The 18,401-nt window shown below is 43.1% G+C and overlaps 1 protein-coding gene across 4 annotated transcripts in view; it reads left to right on the forward strand.

The window, feature by feature from the left end:
- The window catches only part of TAFA4 (TAFA chemokine like family member 4), a 215,892-nt gene extending 214,467 nt beyond the window's left edge, over nt 1–1,425 (forward strand). For 2 of the 4 annotated variants that reach the window (XM_086366904.1, XM_086366903.1), the window contains exon 6: nt 32–1,425. In XM_086366904.1, coding sequence (XP_086223030.1) covers nt 32–43 — 12 coding nt within the window. In that variant the 3' untranslated portion in view covers nt 44–1,425. The remainder of the gene's footprint in view (nt 1–31) is intronic. The other 2 variants (XR_015151314.1, XR_015151316.1) reach the window with 2 other exon arrangements.
- The last annotated feature ends 16,976 nt before the right edge of the window (nt 1,426–18,401 follow it).

Consider the following 18,401-nt stretch of genomic DNA (forward strand, 5'->3'; position numbering starts at 1 on the left):
GCTGAATGCTAACTTTTAAAATTCATTTCAGGTAACACGGTAGCAGAGAGAGAGGTGCCTCCACGCCGGAGGAGGGACGGGCGGCAGCGCTCTCCTGTCGGGACTGCGGTCCTGGACTCTGCGGGAAATTGTCTTAGATTTTACCCACGCCACGTGGGCATACCTGTGCTATGAATGGCGGTGTTTACTTAACTGTTCCAGCTCTCACTGCCTCGTGACTTGACTACAGTGGGTTATAACCATGGGCTGCCACACACCCAGCGGACAGCCTACCTGTATTCCTAAGGAACATACCTCCAAGAGACTCTGGACCAACAAACTGGAAGCTGGAAAAGTGGATCATCACTGAATGAAGAAGACTATTTCTGCAGCTTCTTTCTGCATTTACACAGGAGCACGGACCGGTTTCTGAGGATCCTCATCCTCTTCCTCCTGTGAACTTTTCCTTCAGCCCTGGGTTGGTCATTTGAAAGGGTCCAAATAACAAAACATTTTGGCAGAACATTTTTTTTTTTTTTTGCAGATGTAGATTGATGAACTCTGATTAACTGGTGATGAAAATTTATTTTATAAACCTTGAGGAATAGGAGGACTCATGTTGGGGTTACTGTGTGTGCATTTGTTTCAGTTTTAAAGTCTCTGCATTGTAAGGTCCTTTGGCAGGTCAGCAGAAATAAAATGCTCCCATGTAACTTCTGTGCCATTTCACCCAGTGCTAAGGAAGTGTATCAACCCCAATAGTTTATAACCAAAGCCCTCTCGTGACAGATACACAACAGAAAGGAGACCCGCTGGAATTCCTATGGCTTAAGTGTAGGCAGAGAGGTAAATCATTGAAAATATAGAACACTTTCTGTTTAGATCAAGGGTGATTTCTTAGATCCAGTTTATGTCAATCAAACTGTTTTGCTAACTCTGAGACAAAAAAGTCATTAACGGCAGAATTTTTAGACTCTGAGTTAGCCCTACGCCTTCCCTCCTTATTTATTAGTTATTTTTTAAATGTGAGTAAAATCTGAGTCATTTTTTTTCTTGGTTAAATGACTTTGCAGCAGCTGTGTCTCCACATATTCTCAGATGCTGTCATGAAGAAATTTATTACAGACAACAAGTGACCCAGATTTGAAATGCATAATGTTATTAAATAGGTACCACTATAATAATATGGAATAAATTTTATGTTAAGACATGCCAAAAACATACTTTCTGCACTGATTATGCCTGTCCTGTCACAATTATGGGAGAAAATATTATTATTGTATTGTTTGTAACAATAACAGTTACGTCTCTTCGATTTTATTCTTGCAGAAGGAATGGAGAAAGGCGATAGCTACTTGTTTGCTAAATTTTGTTTGAATCTGATTGACTAGATGCTTACCAGAATTGTTACTCTCATATTAGTAAGTAAAAAATTAGTTTCACTGATGGTGTTTGGTGTACACACTTTTGTGACTGTTTTATTCCATAAGACTTGGTGTTAACATTCTTAGGCTTGCAAATTTTTATTATCAGTGTGAAAACTTTACATAAACTTTAATGTTACTATATGGCAATTTATATAGAGATCACTACTTTGTTTCTTCTCCCAAACCTATGTTGCACTAAGGAGAATTTAAAATGTAGGAAGATTTAATTAAGTTGAGGCACATTCATAATGTTTTACATGCATTCTGCTGCCTTTAGTATAAGATGTTCCATTGTAAAAAAGCGAGTTAAAATGAAATTGTGTGGAACATGAGACAATGTCTTAGTTTTTCAGCCACACATCTGATATTTTACCCCAAACAAGATCAAGTAAAAATGACATCGCTTCACCTTGAGGTTCATTCCAGGATAAACTACTTCCAGGGAGTAAATAGTCCATTTGGGAAAGTGGCAGGTATGGAAGCTGCCATTTCATCCATTACTGCTTCACAGTGTTCTTTATACCTAGTTCGCAAGTTAGCTCTGAAATGGGTATTTGAGAGGCACTTTAGTGTTATCATTACTATTTTTCTCAGGTAGGGAAGTAGATAGGAGTCTTTGCTTTAAATTCTGTAAAAACGCAGAAAAGATACCAAAGGAGGTATCGGTCACATCAACCCCTGGCTCTCTGATGGTGGCGCAAGTGGTCTCAACACCGGAGAGACATTCGATTCTCACATCTTAGGACTTTCGGCTGCCCTGCGAGGCCTGTGGACTCGGACAGGGCCTCTCCTAAGGCAGCAGCAACCTCCTCAATTTTAGAGTGCTCCCTCAGGTTCCAGGGTGCTGCTCGGAATTACAGAGACCCCTGTAGCTCGTGCCCTTGGAGAGGTGGAATTCTGCCGACTCAGTAAATTCACACTTAGCCTTCCCAAGACCCCTCGGAGTTCTGGGGGAGAGTTTTCATCCTTTTACACACAAATACATCTATCTAACCCTTTGTCAATGCACTCTTTGCCACTGGATACACACATGAAAAATGTCACACTTCCAACATTAAAAAAATTGGAAAAATATTCAGTATTGAACTTCAACATGAGTTTACAAGAAAAACTGTATTCTTTATGTATTAAAAAAAAAAAACAAACGGAAACTCACAGTTAGCATCATTCTTGACAGTGAAGAGCTGAAAGCATTCCCTCTCGTATCAGGAAAAAGGCCTGAGTGTCCACTGTCACCACTTCTACTCAACACAGTTTTAGAAGGCCTAACCAAGGTAGTCAGAGATGAAAGGGATCCAAATTGGAAAAGAAGTAAAACTGTCCCTGTTTGCAGGTAACATGATACTACACATAGAAAATCATAACGATGCTACCAGGAAATTACGAGAGCTCATCAATGAATTCAGTAAAGATGGAAGATACAAAACTAATACACAGATGACACCAGCATTCCTATACACTAACAGGAAAAGATCAGAAAGAAAAATAAAGGAAACGATCCCATTTACCACTGCAACCAGACAAGTAAAATACCCAGGAATAAACCTACCCAAGCAGGCAATGGCACCCCACTCCAGTACTCTTGCCTGGAAAATCCCATGGGCGGAGGAGCCTGGTGGGCTGCAGTCCATGGGGTCGCTAGGAGTTGGATACGACTGAGTGACTTCACTTTCACTTTTCCCTTTCATGCACTGGAGAAGGAAATGGCAACCCACTCCAGTGTTGTTGCCTGGAGAATCCCAGGGACAGGGGAGCCTGGTGGGCTGCCGTCTCTGGGGTCGCACAGAGTCGGACACGACTGAAGTGACTTAGCAGCAGTAAGAAGACAAGAGTACTCTGAAAACTATAAGACGCTGATTAGTTGTATTGGAAAAGCTGGACGGCGACATGTAAGTGAATGACATTAGAGCATTCTCTAACACCACACACAAAACTAAATTCAAAATGGACCGAAGACTAAAACATAAGGTGGGACACTATAAAACCCTTAGAGGAAAATATAGGTGGAACACTCTTTGAAACAAATTGCAGCAACATCTTTTTTGAACTGCCTCCTAAAGTAATGAAAAAAAACCCACAAAAATAAACAAATGGGACCTAATTAAACTTAAAACATTTTGCACACCAAAGGAAACCATAAATAAAACAGAAAGCAACCCACAAAACGCAAGGAAAAGTTTAGATATGTGGCACCAACAGGGGATTAATCTCCAAATTATTCAAAGAGCTCATGCAGCCATATGTCAAACATAAAAAATCCAATCAGACAACGCACAGAAGATTTAAGTGCACATTTCTCATAAGAACACATACAGGTGGACAAAACCACATGAAGAGATGCTAAATATCACTAATAATGGAGGCAATTCAAATCACAACATCGGCTCTCAGTTCAGAATGGCCATCACCAAAAACTAAACACAACAACTCCTGGACAGAGTGTACAGAGAAAGGAATACCTCCTGTTGGTTGGAATATAAGTTGGTATAGCCATTATGGAAAACACGTTGGAAGTTTCTTAAAAAACTAAAACTATAAGTACCATATTATCCAACAATCCCATTGCTGAGCAGTAGTCGGAACACACAAGAATTTGAAAGGATACATACACCCCAGTGGTCACTGCACCGCTACTGACAACAGCTGAAAGATAAAAGCAAGCTAAACTCAGAGGAAGGGGCACAGAAGACAGTGCATATACACAGGAATTAAGAAAATGAATGCAATACTGCCATGGGCAGAAAAATGAATGGCCCTGCAGCTTATCATACAACTGTAATAAGACAAAGAATGACGGATAGGCAATGATATCACTGATGCCTGCAATCCCAAAATGGACACAAATGAACTCTTTACAAAACACAGAGAGACCCGCAGAGTTGAAAAAGAAACTTATTAAAAAAGAAAGGTAAGAAGACATGGATAAACTAGCAAGTTGGGATTAACCTGTATACAGTAATATATGTAAACTGGATAATCAAAATGGACCTACTGCACAGCACGGGGAAGCCCATTCTGTATACTATGGTAATATGCATGGGAAAGAACATGAAAAAATATATGCAGATGTGTAACCAAATCAGGTTGGTATACACCGAAAAAGAAACATACGGAAAATCTTCTGTGTTCCCATAGAAAATAAAAAAAATGAAAAAATGCCAATGATATTTCCCTCAGGTCTCAGGCACCTGGCGACGTGACACATTTCTGGAGCTTGAACAGCCTTGTGTCCCAGGGCTGGACAGGGTGGAGCAGAGGCAGTGGGGGAGGCGGTGCCAGCACGTAAGCCCACTGCAAACCGAGCGCCTGGTTCCCCGTGAGGATCCCACATCTCCAGACCCACACTGGCCCTCTTACAGCTCAGCCAAGCCCAGTGCATTGCAGTGACGCAGGCCCTTTGGGCTGGAAAACCTTTGAAAAGACCCCTGCTCTCTGAGTCTCCTGTTGGGGGGGGGTGTCCAGGTGTAACCTCCTTTCTAGAGTCGCCTCTCCTACATGTGACTGCTTCCTCTGCTTGGTGGTGTAGGCAGAGCTTGGGACTTGTCTGGAGCTTGAATTGTAAGGTGCAAGATGTAATGAGACAGGAGATCTGGACTCTTACTTCTTGCACTGCTGCTGCTGCTAAGTCGCTTCAGTTGTGTCTGACTCTGCGCGACCCCATAGACGGCAGCCCACCAGGCTCCCCCGTCCCTGGGATTCTCCAGGCAAGAACACTGGAGTGGGTTGCCATTTCCTTCTCCAATGCATGAAAGTGAAAAATGAAAGTGAAGTCGCTCAGTCATGTCTGACTCTAGCGACCCCATGGCCTGCAGCCCACCAGGCTCCTCCGTCCATGGGATTTTCCAGGCAAAAGTACTGGAGTGGGGTGCCATTGCCTTCTCCAACTTCTTGCACATTCCATTCTAATCTACAAGTGTGTTGCTTAGTCGTGTCCAACTCTTTGCGACCCCATAGACCTTAGCCCTGGAGAAGGAAATGGCCACCCACTCCAGTGTTCTTGCCTGGAGAATCCCAGGGACGGGGGAGCCTGGTGGGCTGCCGTCTATGGGGTTGCACAGAGTTGGACATGACTGAAGCGACTAACAGCAGCAGCAGCAGCAGACCTTAGCCTGCCAGGCTCCTCTGTCCATGCAATTTCCCAGGCCAGAATACTGGAGTGGGTAGCTGTTCCCTTCTCAATTCACAAGGCCTGCAGGGTTATTAAAAAAAAACACTTTGCCTTAAGGAATGTCTTGGGGCGGTAACTGAAAAAGAATTCAAAACAGGGTAGGTCTTGAAGAAGCCAATCTCAAGCGTACATTTAAAGCACAACACGGGTGTTTTGTTTTTAAAATTTTTAAACTCCCTAAAAGATGCTCCAGCATGGCTCATTTTCAGGAAAAGGAAGTGAAAACTACAAAGATGTATCCTGTCCCACCAAACAGAATGGCCATCACCAAAAACTGATAAACAGTAAATGCAGGGGAAGGCATGGAGAAAAGGGAACTCTCCTCTGCCCTTTTTGTGGGGTATGAAAATTGATAACAGCCATCGTGGAAAGCAGTATGGAGATTCCTTACTAGATGAACAAAAGAGGTACCACATGGTCCAGCCATCTCATTCTTGGACCCAGATGCAAAGACAAATCACAGCCAAGAGATGGAAGAAAAGAAAATGTCTATCCAGACATGGTTTCAATTAAGATGATGTGGTACACACACACATATATATGCACATACAATGGAATACACGTCAGTCATAAAAAAAGAATAAAATAATGCCTTTTCCAGCAACACCAGTGGACCTAAACATAATACTGAGTGACGGAAGTCGGACAGAAAAACAATAGACTCCCACTGATATCGCTTATGCTTACAACCTCAAAATAGATAGAAATGAATTCATTAATAAGACAGATAGATACCCACAGATCAAAAAGGAATGTACTGTTACCAGAAAACAAAGGTCAGAAAGCAAGGATGAACTAGGAAGTTAACATATACACAGTCACATATTTAAATGAGATAATCAACAAGCACAGAATGTATAGCACAGGGGTTCCACACAACATACTGTTATAACATGTATAGGAAAAGCATCTGAAAAACAATGGATATATGCATATGTATAAAGGAATCAGGTTGGTCTATACCGAAAAGTTCACATGGAAAATCATCTATATTCCCATAGAAAGGAAAAAATAAATTTAAAAGAAAAAACAAAATGCCAACGTTATTTCCATTAGGTCTTGGGCACCTGGCCTGGTGACACTTTTCTGGAGCTTGAACAGCCCTGATGCCAAGGCTGGACAGAGTGAAGTGGAGGCAGTGGGGGAGGTGGTGCCAGCATGTAAACCCCACTGCAAAACTCCCTGTGGAGGATCCATATCTCTAGACCCACGCGGGCCCTCCCACAGCTCAGCCAAGCCCAGTGCACTGCAGTGCGTGGGCCCTCTCAGCTGGAAAACCTTTGAAAAGACCCCTGCTCTCCGAGTCTCCTGTTGGTGGGGAATTCAGGGGCAGCCTCTTTCCTGGAGTCGCCTCTCCTACATATGACAGCACCCTCAGCATAGTGGTGTCGGCCTGGTCGGGATTTGTCTGGGGGTTGAAATGTAAGGCGGATGAAGTAATGGGACAGGAGCTCTGGACTGTTTCTTTTGGCACATTCCATTCTAACCTATAACCCAGGAACAGAACATTCTCTTTAGCTCTCCTTGCCCCAGCAACCGAGTGGGGCATTAAAAAATATTGCCACCTTGTGGACATTCCCTGTAACAACAACTTGAAACCTGGTGTTTTGGGCACCACATACTAACAGAGCTTGAGGGGCTTAAAAAAAGCACTTGCCCTTAAAGAATGTCCCAGGGAAGAAATAGAAGAAGAAAACACAGTGGATCTTGAAGAAGCCAATCTCAGGGTACATTTAAAGTACACTGTGGGTGGTTTTTTCATTTGTTTTTAAACTCATGAAAAGATGCTCCACATGGCTCATTTTTAGGGAACTGAATGAAAAGTACAATGAGGTATCATCTCCCACCCAACAGAAGGGCTGTCACCAAAAATCTACAATTAGTGAATGCAGGAAAGAGTATAGAGAAAAGGGAACCCTCTATGCCCCTTTATGGAAGAATGAAAATTGGTAACAGCCACGGTGGAGAACAGTATGGACATTCCTTAGTAAATGAACAAAAGAGGTACCACGTGATTCATACTCAAACTCTTGGGTCAGATACAAATAAAAAGCAGAATTGGAACAGGCACATGTGCCCGAATGTTCAGCAGCACCTCTGACAACAGGCAAGAGATGAAGCAAGGAAGAAGACCATCGAGACTTACATGGTTAAAGAAGTCATGGTACATAAACACAATGGACTGTTCCTCAGCCATTCAAAAGAATAAAATAATGCCTTTTTGAGCAACATGGGTGGAACTAACATGGTAACACTAAGTGATGGAGCTCAGACCGAGAACAAAATGACACTGATAACAATCGTGCCTGCAACCTCAAAATAGATAGAAATTAACTCATTTACCAAAGACAGACACCCACAGTTCAAAAACGACTGTGTCATTCCCAAAAAAGAAAGTGGGAAGGGAGAGATAAACTAGGAGGTTGGGATTAACATATACACAGTAATATATTTAAACTAAATAATCAACAAGCACTGACTGTGTAGCACAGGGAACTCCACTCAACACACTGTAACACCATGTATGATTAGAGAATTGAAAAAGAAATGATGTATGCATGGGTGTAACTGAATCAGGTTGGTGTACACCGAAAAGGATATGCATGGAAAATCATCTATGTTCCCATAGAAAATAAAAATTAATTTAGAAAGGAAAGAAAAATGGCAACGATATTTCCCTCAGGTCTGGGGCACCTGGCCCGGTGACACATTTCTGGAACTTGAACAGCCGTGCGTCCCAGGGCTGGACAGGGTAGAGCGGAGGCAGTGGGGAGGGGCTGGGGCAGGGCGGTGCCAGCACGTAAGCCCCACTGCAAACCGAGCACCTGGTTCCCTGTGAGGATCCCACATCTCCAGACCCACACGGGCCCTCCTACGGCTCAGCCAAGCCCAGTGCACTGCAGTGACGTGGACCCTGTCAGCTGGAAAACCTTTGAAAAGACCCCTGCTCTCTGAGTCTCCTGTTGGTGGGGTCCCCAGAGGCAGCCCCCTTCTTGGAGGCACCTCTCCTCCCTGTGGCCGCTCCCTTTGCATAGTGGTGTAGACAGGGCTTGGGACTTGTCTGGAGCTTGAACTGTAAGTTGGAAGAAGTAATGAGACAGGAGCTCTGGATGGCTTCTTCTGGGATATTCCATTCTAATCTACGACTCAGTAACAGGAATTCTCTTTAGCTTTCCTTGCCTGAGCCACCTGAGTGGGGGGTGGTGGAAATCAGAAAATGCTGCCGCCTTGTGGCCATTCCCCGGAACAACAGCTGTAAACCTGGTGCTTCTGGGTACCACATACTCAAAAGGCCTGAGGTGTAAAAACCCCACTTGCCCTTAAGGATGTCCCATGTAGCGAATTGAATAACAATGGAAAACACAGTGGACCTTTAAGAAGCCAATCTCAAGGATATATTTAAAGCATACCGTAGGTTTGTATTTTTTTGAAGCACGTGAATATATGCTCCACGTGCCTTATTATTACGGAACTGAAATCCAAAGGAGAATGAAGGATCACGTCTGTCTGGTGGTCCAGTGGTTGAGTCTGCCTGCCAGTGCAAGGGACGTGGGTTTGATCACTGCCTTGGGGAGATTCCACATGCTGCGGAGTTGTTAAACCTGTGCGTTATATCTACTGAGCCCACACCCTACCGCCCGCCAGTGCCAACTACTGAAGCCGGTGCGTCCTAGAGCCCACGCTGTATAGTAAGGCAAGCCACCACAATGAGAAGCCCGTGCGCTGCAACGAAGAGCAGCCCCCGCTCGCCACGACTAGAGAGACCGCACAGCAACAAAGACCCAGGGTAGCCAAATATAAATAATAAATAAATGAACCTTAAAAAAAAACCCACGAGGTATCGTGTCACACAGGTCACAGTGGCCATCATCATGAAGTCTATAAACAATAAATGCTGAAGCGGTTGTGGAGAGAAGTGAACTGTTTGTGGGAACGTAAGTTGGTACAGTCAGTATACAGAACCGTATGGATTTTCATTAAGAAAAAGAAAAGTAAAATAGGTACTTTACTGGTGGTTCAGTTTCAAGACTTGGTGCTCCCAATTCAGGGGCCAGTTTCCGTCCCCAGTCAGGGAATGAGATCCCAGATATCACAAGTAAGAGTTTTCAGGCCATGATGAAATATCCCACACGCATCACTGAAGTTCCTGCGTGCCTCTGCTAATTATAAATAAAGAAATAAATAAAGAGGATCGCACATTCCGAAAGTAAAGATTGCTGCATGCCACATGATGACTGAAGAAGGTGCATACAGCAAGTAGGACCAAGCACAGACAGAGAATTATTAAAAAAAAAAGAAACAAAAAACTAACCATAGTGCTCCCATATGATCCAGCAATCCCATTCCTGGGCATAAATCCAGAGGAAACCATACTTTGAAAAGACACATGTACCCCAGTGTTAACTCCAGTACTGTTTACAATAGCCAAGACACAGTTGTAACCTAAATGTCTATTGAGAGATGATTGGATAAAGAAGTCACATGTGTATATGTATACACACACACACACACACACACGCACAATGGAATACTACTCAGGCATAAAGAAAATAAAATGATGTCATTTGCAGCAACACAGATGGGCCTAAATATTACCATACTAAATGACATACTTCAGAAATTCCATATGCTAACACTTACATGTGAAATTTTTTTAAAAATGAGACAAATGAACTTGTTTACAAAACAGAAAGAGACTGACAGTTACCGAAAACAATCTCATAGTTACCAAAGGGGAAGGATGTGGGGAAGGAATAAACCAAGAGCTTGGGACGAACATATATACACTACTATGCATAAGACAGATAAGGTCCAGCAAGGGCCTTATTATACAGCACAGGAAATTCTACTCAATACTCTGTGATAACCTATTTGAGAGAAAAATCTAAAGAGAATGAATATATTTCCATTAGAACTAAATCATACCCAAAACTAAGACAGTATTTTAAATCCACTATATTCCAATAAAATTTTAAATAGAAACAAGAAATCGACCCCAAAGAATAATTTTTAAAAAAATACTATTGGTCTGGTATAATATGAAAAATTAATTGAGCTGCTGTTAGTATGACTTATATACTATGAGCATGTTAAAGTTCTCTATCCCACTGTATACCCTGGCAGTAAACCAGCCCTTCTCTACGAAAGTTTCAGTTAGAGGCTGTGTAAATGCTGATGGATCTCAAGTATATATTCCATGGATTTCTAAGGCCTTTTGAAGATGCAGTGATACTGAGCCCATATTCTTCCATGCCAGTGTCATCAGCTGGAGTGGAGACAGCAGCCCCTTCAATTCACAATACCACCCCCTACCCATCCCAGCCTAATGCCCTGCCCACTCGGCCGGCAACCCTCACTTGAATATTCAATATCTGCTCAGAGTATGGTATCTTGGAAAGAACTGGTTAGTGCACAAAATCAGGAGTTGACATCTGTCAATGTCTGTGAAACAGCCTCATCGAGATGCCTGCATCATTCAGCTCAGTTCAGTCGCTCAGTCGTGTCCGACTCTTTGCGACCCCATGGACTGCAGCATGCCAGGCTTCCCTGTCCATCATGCTTGTGTCATATTAATAGGTAATTTCTCCAGGACTGGAGCATGCTTCTGCACAAAATTCTTAGTGATGGGCAATTAGGGACTCACTGACCAAGGATTAAGCCACTGCTGAGCTGGTCCCTCTGAATGAGGCAAAGCGTTATTAAGAATTGTACCTAAAATTAAAGTTCCACCTGGGCTCTCCTATACCGTGTGCTTAGTCACTCAGTTGTCTCCAACGCTTTGTGACCCCGTGGAATGTGGCTCACCAGGCTCCTCTGTCCATGGGGATTCTCCAGAATCCTGGAAGAATTCTCCAAGAATACTTGGGTGGGTAGCCATGCCTCCTCCAGGGGATCTTCCCAATCCAGGGAAGAACCCAGGTCTCTCGCACTGCAGGTGGATTCTTTTACCAGCTGAGCTACAAGGGAAGCCCTTGGAAAGCCCTTGGAAGCCTAGGGAAAATTGGCAAAGTGTGGTCAAATTCACCCAACCCGGGTTTGTTAGTAAAGCTGTATTAGAACACAGCCATGCTGAGTGTTTGTGGAGCACCTCAAGCTTTGCACGACAGCAGAGCAGACGGTGACAGAGCCCTCATGTTCCACAAACTCTACAGTATTTAATCTGCAGAGGAGTTGGCCAATTCATGCTCTATTCAATGGAAGAACATAAAATTCTTTTTTGAGTTCACTGAAACACTGCAACACTGGCAGAGAGCTGAAGAAAATTCAAAGTTTGAATGTAGGTTCTGCTACTCATTTCTCAAAGGTTTCTACTCCATCAACTGCAGTTTCTGTATAAAACGGGGATAAGGGGATGATGATATATATGGCCTGAAGGAGTTTTTTTTATAAGAATTTTATATCAACAAACTCTTAGCATGGTGGTGAGCAAATAATAAACCCTTGTAAAAGCTGTGCCTCTGTTATGAGCAACCCATAATCCAGTAGTCACCTCATACAAAAAAAGCAAAGGACTGCCCTGCCGCTCCAGTGGATAGGAATCTGCCTGCCAAAGCAGGGGACATGGGTTCAATCCCTGGTCTAGGAAGACCCCACATGCCCTGGGACAATGAAGCCCATGTGCCACAGCTACTGAGCCCACCTGCCCTAGAGCCTGTGCCCTGCAACAAGAGAAGCTGCCACAGTGAGAAGTCTGTGCGGCGTGACTAGAGAGTAGCCCCTGCTCACCACGACTAGAGAAAAACTTGCACAGTAATGAAGACCCAGTGCAGGGGGAAGAAAAAAAAAGCAAACAGCAGACCCTGGGCTCAAAAGTGGGGTGTGAGTTTTTCAAGCGGACACAACTGATGGGAATTGGGGTCCGCTAAGATTAGACCCGCCCCTTCATGGGTCACGGCATTGTTTGGTGAAGGGGCTTGTGTAACTCAGTGAAGCCATGAGCCATGCCATGCAGGCCCAGCCAAGATGCATGGGTCATGGTGAAGAGTTCTGGCAAAATGTGGTCCACTGGAGGAGGGAATGGCGAACCACTCCAGCATTCTTGCCGTGGGAACCCACGAACAGTATGAAAAGGCAAAAAGCCATGACACTGGAATATGAGCCCCAGGCTGGAAGGTGTCCAGTCTGCTGCTGGGGAAGAGCGGAGGACCGCTAGTCGTAGGTCCAGAAAGAACGAAGCAGCTGGACCAAAGCAGAAACCATGCTCAGTTGTGGATGCTGCTGGTGGTGAAAGTAAAATCCAATTCTGTAAAGAACAGTATCACGTAGGAACCTGGGATGTTAGGTCCATAAATTAAGGTAAATTAGACATGGTCAAGCAGGAGACGGCAAGCATGAACATCAGCGTCTTAGGGATCAGTGAACTAAACTGGATCGAATGGGCAAATTTAATTCAGATGGCTGTTTTCTACCTACTACTGTGGGCAAGAATCTCTTAGAAGAAATGGAGACGCCCTCATAGTCAACAAGAGTCCAGAAGGCAGTACTTGGGTGCAAACTCAAAAACGACAGAAAAATGGTTTCTAAGGCAAACCATTCAACTCACAGGAATCCAAGTCTGTGCCCCAACCACCGATGCTGAAGAAGCTGAAGTTTATCAGTTCTGTGAAGACCTATAAGACCTTATATAACTAAAAAAACAAACTATAAAACAACAACAAAAAAAGATGTGCTATTCATTGTAGGGGACTGGAATGCAAAAGTGGGAAGTCAAGAGATACCTGGCTTAATAGGTAAGTTTGGCCTTGGAGTACAAAATGAAGCAGGCAAAGGCTAACAGAATTCTGCCAAGAGAACACACTGGTCATAGCAAACACAGTTTTCCAACAACATAAGAGACGACTCTACACATGGACATTACTAGATGGTCAATACCGAAATCAGACTGGTTACGTTCTTTGCAGCCAAAGATGGAGAAGCTCTATACAGTTAGCAAAAACAAGACCAGGAGCTGACTGTGGCTCAGATCATCACCTCCTTATAGCAAAATTCATATAGCAAAAACCTAACATTATAGGCTTAAACTAAAGAAAGTGGAGAAAACCACTGGTCATTCAGGTATGACCTAAATCAACTCACTTATGATTATACAGTGGAGGTGATGAACAGATTCAAGGGATTAGATCTAGCAAACACAGTGCCTGAAAAACTATGGATTCAGGTTCATAATTCTGTACAGGAGGCAGTGATCAAAACCATCCCCACGAAAAAGAAATGCAGGAAGGCCAAATGGTTGTCTCAGGAGGCTTTCGAAGTAGCTGAAGAAAGAAGGGAAGTGAAAGATACTGGAGAAAGGGAAAGATGTACCCAACTGAATGCAGAGTTCCAAAGAATAGCAAGGAGAGATAAGAAAGCCTTCTTGAATGAACAGTGGGAAAAAATACAGGAAAGCAATAGAATGGGAAAGACTAGAGATCTCTTCAAGAAAACTGGAGATATCAAAGGAACATTTCATGCAAGGATGGGGATGATAAATGACAGAAAAACTAAAGACCTAACAGAGGCAGAAGAGGTTAAGAAGAGCTGGCATGAGTACACAGAACTGTACAAAAAAGTCTTACTGACCAGGATAACCATGACGGTGTGGCCATTCACCTAGAGCCAGACATTCTGGAGTGTGAAGTCAAGAGGATCTTAGGAAGTGTTGCGCCAAATAAAACTAATGCAGGTGGTGGAATTCCAGCAGAGCTATTTCAAATCCTAAAAGATGATGCTGTTCAAGTGCTGCACTCAGTATGTCAGTGAATTTGGAAAACTCAGCAGTGGCCACAGGACTGGAAAACGTCAGTCTTCACCCAAATTCTGAAGAAGGGCAGTGCTAAATAATGTTCAAACTATCAGACAATTTTGCTAACTTCCCATGCTAGTAAGGTTATACCCCAATTCCTTTAAGCTAGGTTTCAACAGTAGTTGAATCGAGAACTTCCAGATGTACAACCTGGATTTAGAAAAGGCAGAGGAACCAGAGGTCAGATTCCAACAGTCGTTCACTTATAGAGATAGCGTGGGAATTCCAAAAAAAAAAAACAACCCATCTACTTCTGCTTCACTGACTATGCTAAACCATTTGACTGTATGGATCACAACAAACTGTGGAAAATTCTGAAACAAATGAGGATAACAAGCCATCTTACCTCTCTCTTCAGAAACCTGTATGCAGGTCAAGAAGCAACAGTTAGAACCAGACACAGAACAATGGATGGTTAAAAATTGGGAAAAGAGTACGATGACAAGGCTGTATATCATCACCCTGTTTATTTAACTTATATTCAAAGTACATCATGTGAAATGCCAGCTTGGATGACTGACAAGCTGGAATCAAGATTACTGGGAGAAATGTCAACAACCTCAGATATGCAGATGATACCACTAGAATGGCAGAAAGTGAAGAGGAACTAGAGAACCTCTTGATGAGGGTGAAAGAGTAGAGTGAAAAAGCTGGTTTAAACTCCATATTAAGAAAAAACTAAGATCATGGCATCTGGTCCCATCACTTCATGGCAAATAGATGGGGGAAAAGTGGAAACAGTGGCAGCTTTTCTCTTCTTGGGCTCTAAAATCACAGTGGACAGTGACTGCAGCCATGAAATTAGAAGAGGCTTGGTCCTTGGAAGGAAAGCATTGACAAACCTAGACAGGGTATTAAAAAGCAGAGACATCACTTTGCTGATGAAGGTTCATGTAGTCAGAACTATGGTTTTTCCAGCAGTCATGTACAGATGTGAGAGTTGGACCATAAGGAAGACTGAGTGCCAAAGAATCAATGCTTTTAAATTATGGTGTTGGAGAAGACTCTTAAGAGTCCACTGGATTTCAAGGAGATCAAATCAGCCAATCCTAAAGGAAATCAACCCTGAATACTCACTGGAAGGACTGATGCTGAAGCTGAAGCTCCAATACTTTGGCCACCTGATGTGAAGAGTTGACTCACTGGAAAAGACCCTGATGCTGGGGAAGACTGAGCAGGAGGAGAAGGGGACGACAGAGGATGAGATGGTTGGGTGGCATCACTGACTCAATGGACTTGAGTTTGAGCAAATTCTGGGAGATAGTGAGGGACAGGGAAGCCTGGCATGTTGCAGTCCATGGGGTCACAGAGTCAGACAGGACTTAGCAGCTGAACAACAATAAAACTAGACCTTAATGTATTTTCTCCTGGTTTTTTTAGTCAGTTAAATCTCTTGAGAAAGCTGGGCAAGGACAAATTCTGCAAATGACTCAAGAGGCATGGCTTCCCCCTGACTTTCGCTGTCCTTTGGCAGATACTGAAAATGCTTACGCTTTTCTACATGGAGAGGTCAGTCTTGAGTCTGTAATACCTACCTGGGGGAATCCTGAGCACCAGTGGAAAGATGTACTACACAGTGATGCTGATTTGAATCTGCAGTCTGAGTTGGGGGATGTAGGACATACACACAAATACCACTCTTTCAGGCTCATCTTGTAAAAGACTCAAGCCCCCAGCCAGCAGCCGCATGAAAGGAAACAACCATTTCTAGTAACAAAGTAATCTTGTAAACAGAAACTCTGAACAAAAGAGCCCGGTAAATAATTGATGACTGGTTACTGAAGCACGTTGGGCAGTCTTTGTACTATTGATCTGGGGCTGTGAACAAAGCAGGGCACTGTGAGCTCGTGCTTGAGTTTTTTCCTCTTCTCTTTGGTGCTATATCCATATTCATCGTCGGTTCCCATGAGAGGAATGCACAATGGTATTGCTTTCATATTGTTCAATGGTAAAGCTTTCAAATTGCTCACCTGGGCCTTTGCTCTCTGTAGATAGGGTCTGTGACCCATCCTTTAATGATCAGCTTTGATTCTCTTAATGAGGAGTTATCAAAATAGTTCAGGACACTGAATTATTAATTGAAAACTGTAATTAACAACCAAGGGATGGAAGCAAGCCGATGAACTTGGGTCCTCTATTCCAAATCTCAAATCCTACTATCAGGAGTTCAGTTTGCATCTCTGAACTGGCCTGCCCTCTTTTTGAATTGCCTCGTCACCCTTGCTTTTTGTTACATATATTAAGTTCAACATTCAGTGCTTTATCGCCTGTTCACAGACATCATAGAAAATTTAATCATGCCCTTATTATTTTAGCACTGCAATAACTGAAAAGAAAACATAAAAAAAAATCCATACAGTCTCTCTTCATACACAAATCGATAGGGTGGACTGCTGAGGTCAGCTAGGTGGAGGCATGGGTTGAAACAGGAATCAGGACAACACTTTGAAACATTTAAATATGTATGAGCTCTACATATCTGACCGAGGACTGAAACAGATCCTTAATGCCACAGTGAAGAGGGAAGGAAAGCCACTAAACCTCAGCTGGAGAAAAAAGTCAGTGACAACTCTTAAAACTGTCAGAGTCAGAAAAACCACTATCTGATGATGCCATATGCTGTTTCAATCATTGTCTCTCCTGATTCACTACTAGAGCCCAGATGATGACCGGCGATAGGGGAGGGGAATCTTTACAAGACACCATGTCTAATGCTCTCACAGGAAAGGGTCTTTCCTGTAGAAAATCAGTTCCGATGGCTCTGATGTGGTGATGTAGGCACCTGGGCTGTGGTCAGAGGGAGTCAAGCAGAAAATGGGTTTGAGTGTGGTTCTGAACAGCTCTTATTTCATTTCTGATTAGACAGAAACCTACTGGAGAAGGTCTTCCCATTTGTCACTCCACTCGTCTTCCTGCACTTTAAAGAGAGCTGTATCACTTTCTCTTCCCTACCCTGACATTTCAAATGTAAAAAGGGGTCAAAAGGGGGAAGGCGATCTCTTCAGGCTCAGAGTAGGACCTGGAAGGCCAATCTCCTCAGCAAGAAAAGATTTATACAAAGTGATAGATCTGACTCCATAAAAAGCAAAATCTTGGGCGGCCAAACCACAGAAACTCAACTAAGAGTCACACTGGGACAAGTATTTGCAGCTTATATAGGCAAACAGAATATTTATATCCATATATGCAAAACTTACACAAACCAGTAAGCGGAAGACGAGCACCTCAATACAAAAGCAAATAAAAGGTGTAATAATTCACAAAAGAAGAAATACACGAAGGCCAAATGGTTTGCAATCTTTGACGAGAAGTTGATGTTGAAGAATAGTCTCTCATGTCAGTTTGGCTGATATTAAAAAGAAAGAATACTTAACAGGAGCTGCAAGGGCTGTGACACTACCCAGTACATACGGCACCAGGAGTCTTAGCGGTCAACCTTCTTGTCTCAAGGTTTCTACTTATAGAAATGTGAGGAAGTAAGAGGCCACGTGGCATAGGCAAGACTATGAATCCCAGAACTGTTCAGAAGCGCTAGCAATCAGAAATCCTATATTACCATCAATCCTATGTACGTCAAGGCTGTATATTGTCACCCTGCTTATTTAACTTCTATGCAGAGTACATCATGAGAAATGCTGGGCTGGAAGAAACACAAGCTGGAATCAAGATTGCCGGGAGAAATATCAATAACCTCAGATATGCAGATGACACCACCCTTATGGCACAAAGTGAAGAGGAACTAAAGAGCCTCTTGATGAAAGTGAAAAAGGAGAGTGAAAAAGTTGGCTTAAAGCGCAACATTCAGAAAACGAAGATCATGGCATCTGGTCCCATCACTTCATGGCCAATAGATGGGGAAACAGTGGAAACAATGTTAGACTTTATTTTTTGGGGCTCCAAAATCACTGCAGATGGTGACTGCAGCCATGAAATTAAAAGACGCTTACTCCTTGGAAGGAAAGTTATGACCAACCTAGATAGCATATTCAAAAGCAGAGACATTACTTTGCCAACAAAGGTTTGTCTAGTCAAGGCCATGGTT

The sequence above is a fragment of the Bos grunniens genome, chromosome 22, assembly GCF_055505025.1.
Source record: "Bos grunniens cultivar Pamir isolate PY7600 chromosome 22, Bosgru_T2T1.0, whole genome shotgun sequence".
In the NCBI taxonomy this organism is placed as follows: Eukaryota; Metazoa; Chordata; class Mammalia; order Artiodactyla; family Bovidae; genus Bos; species Bos grunniens.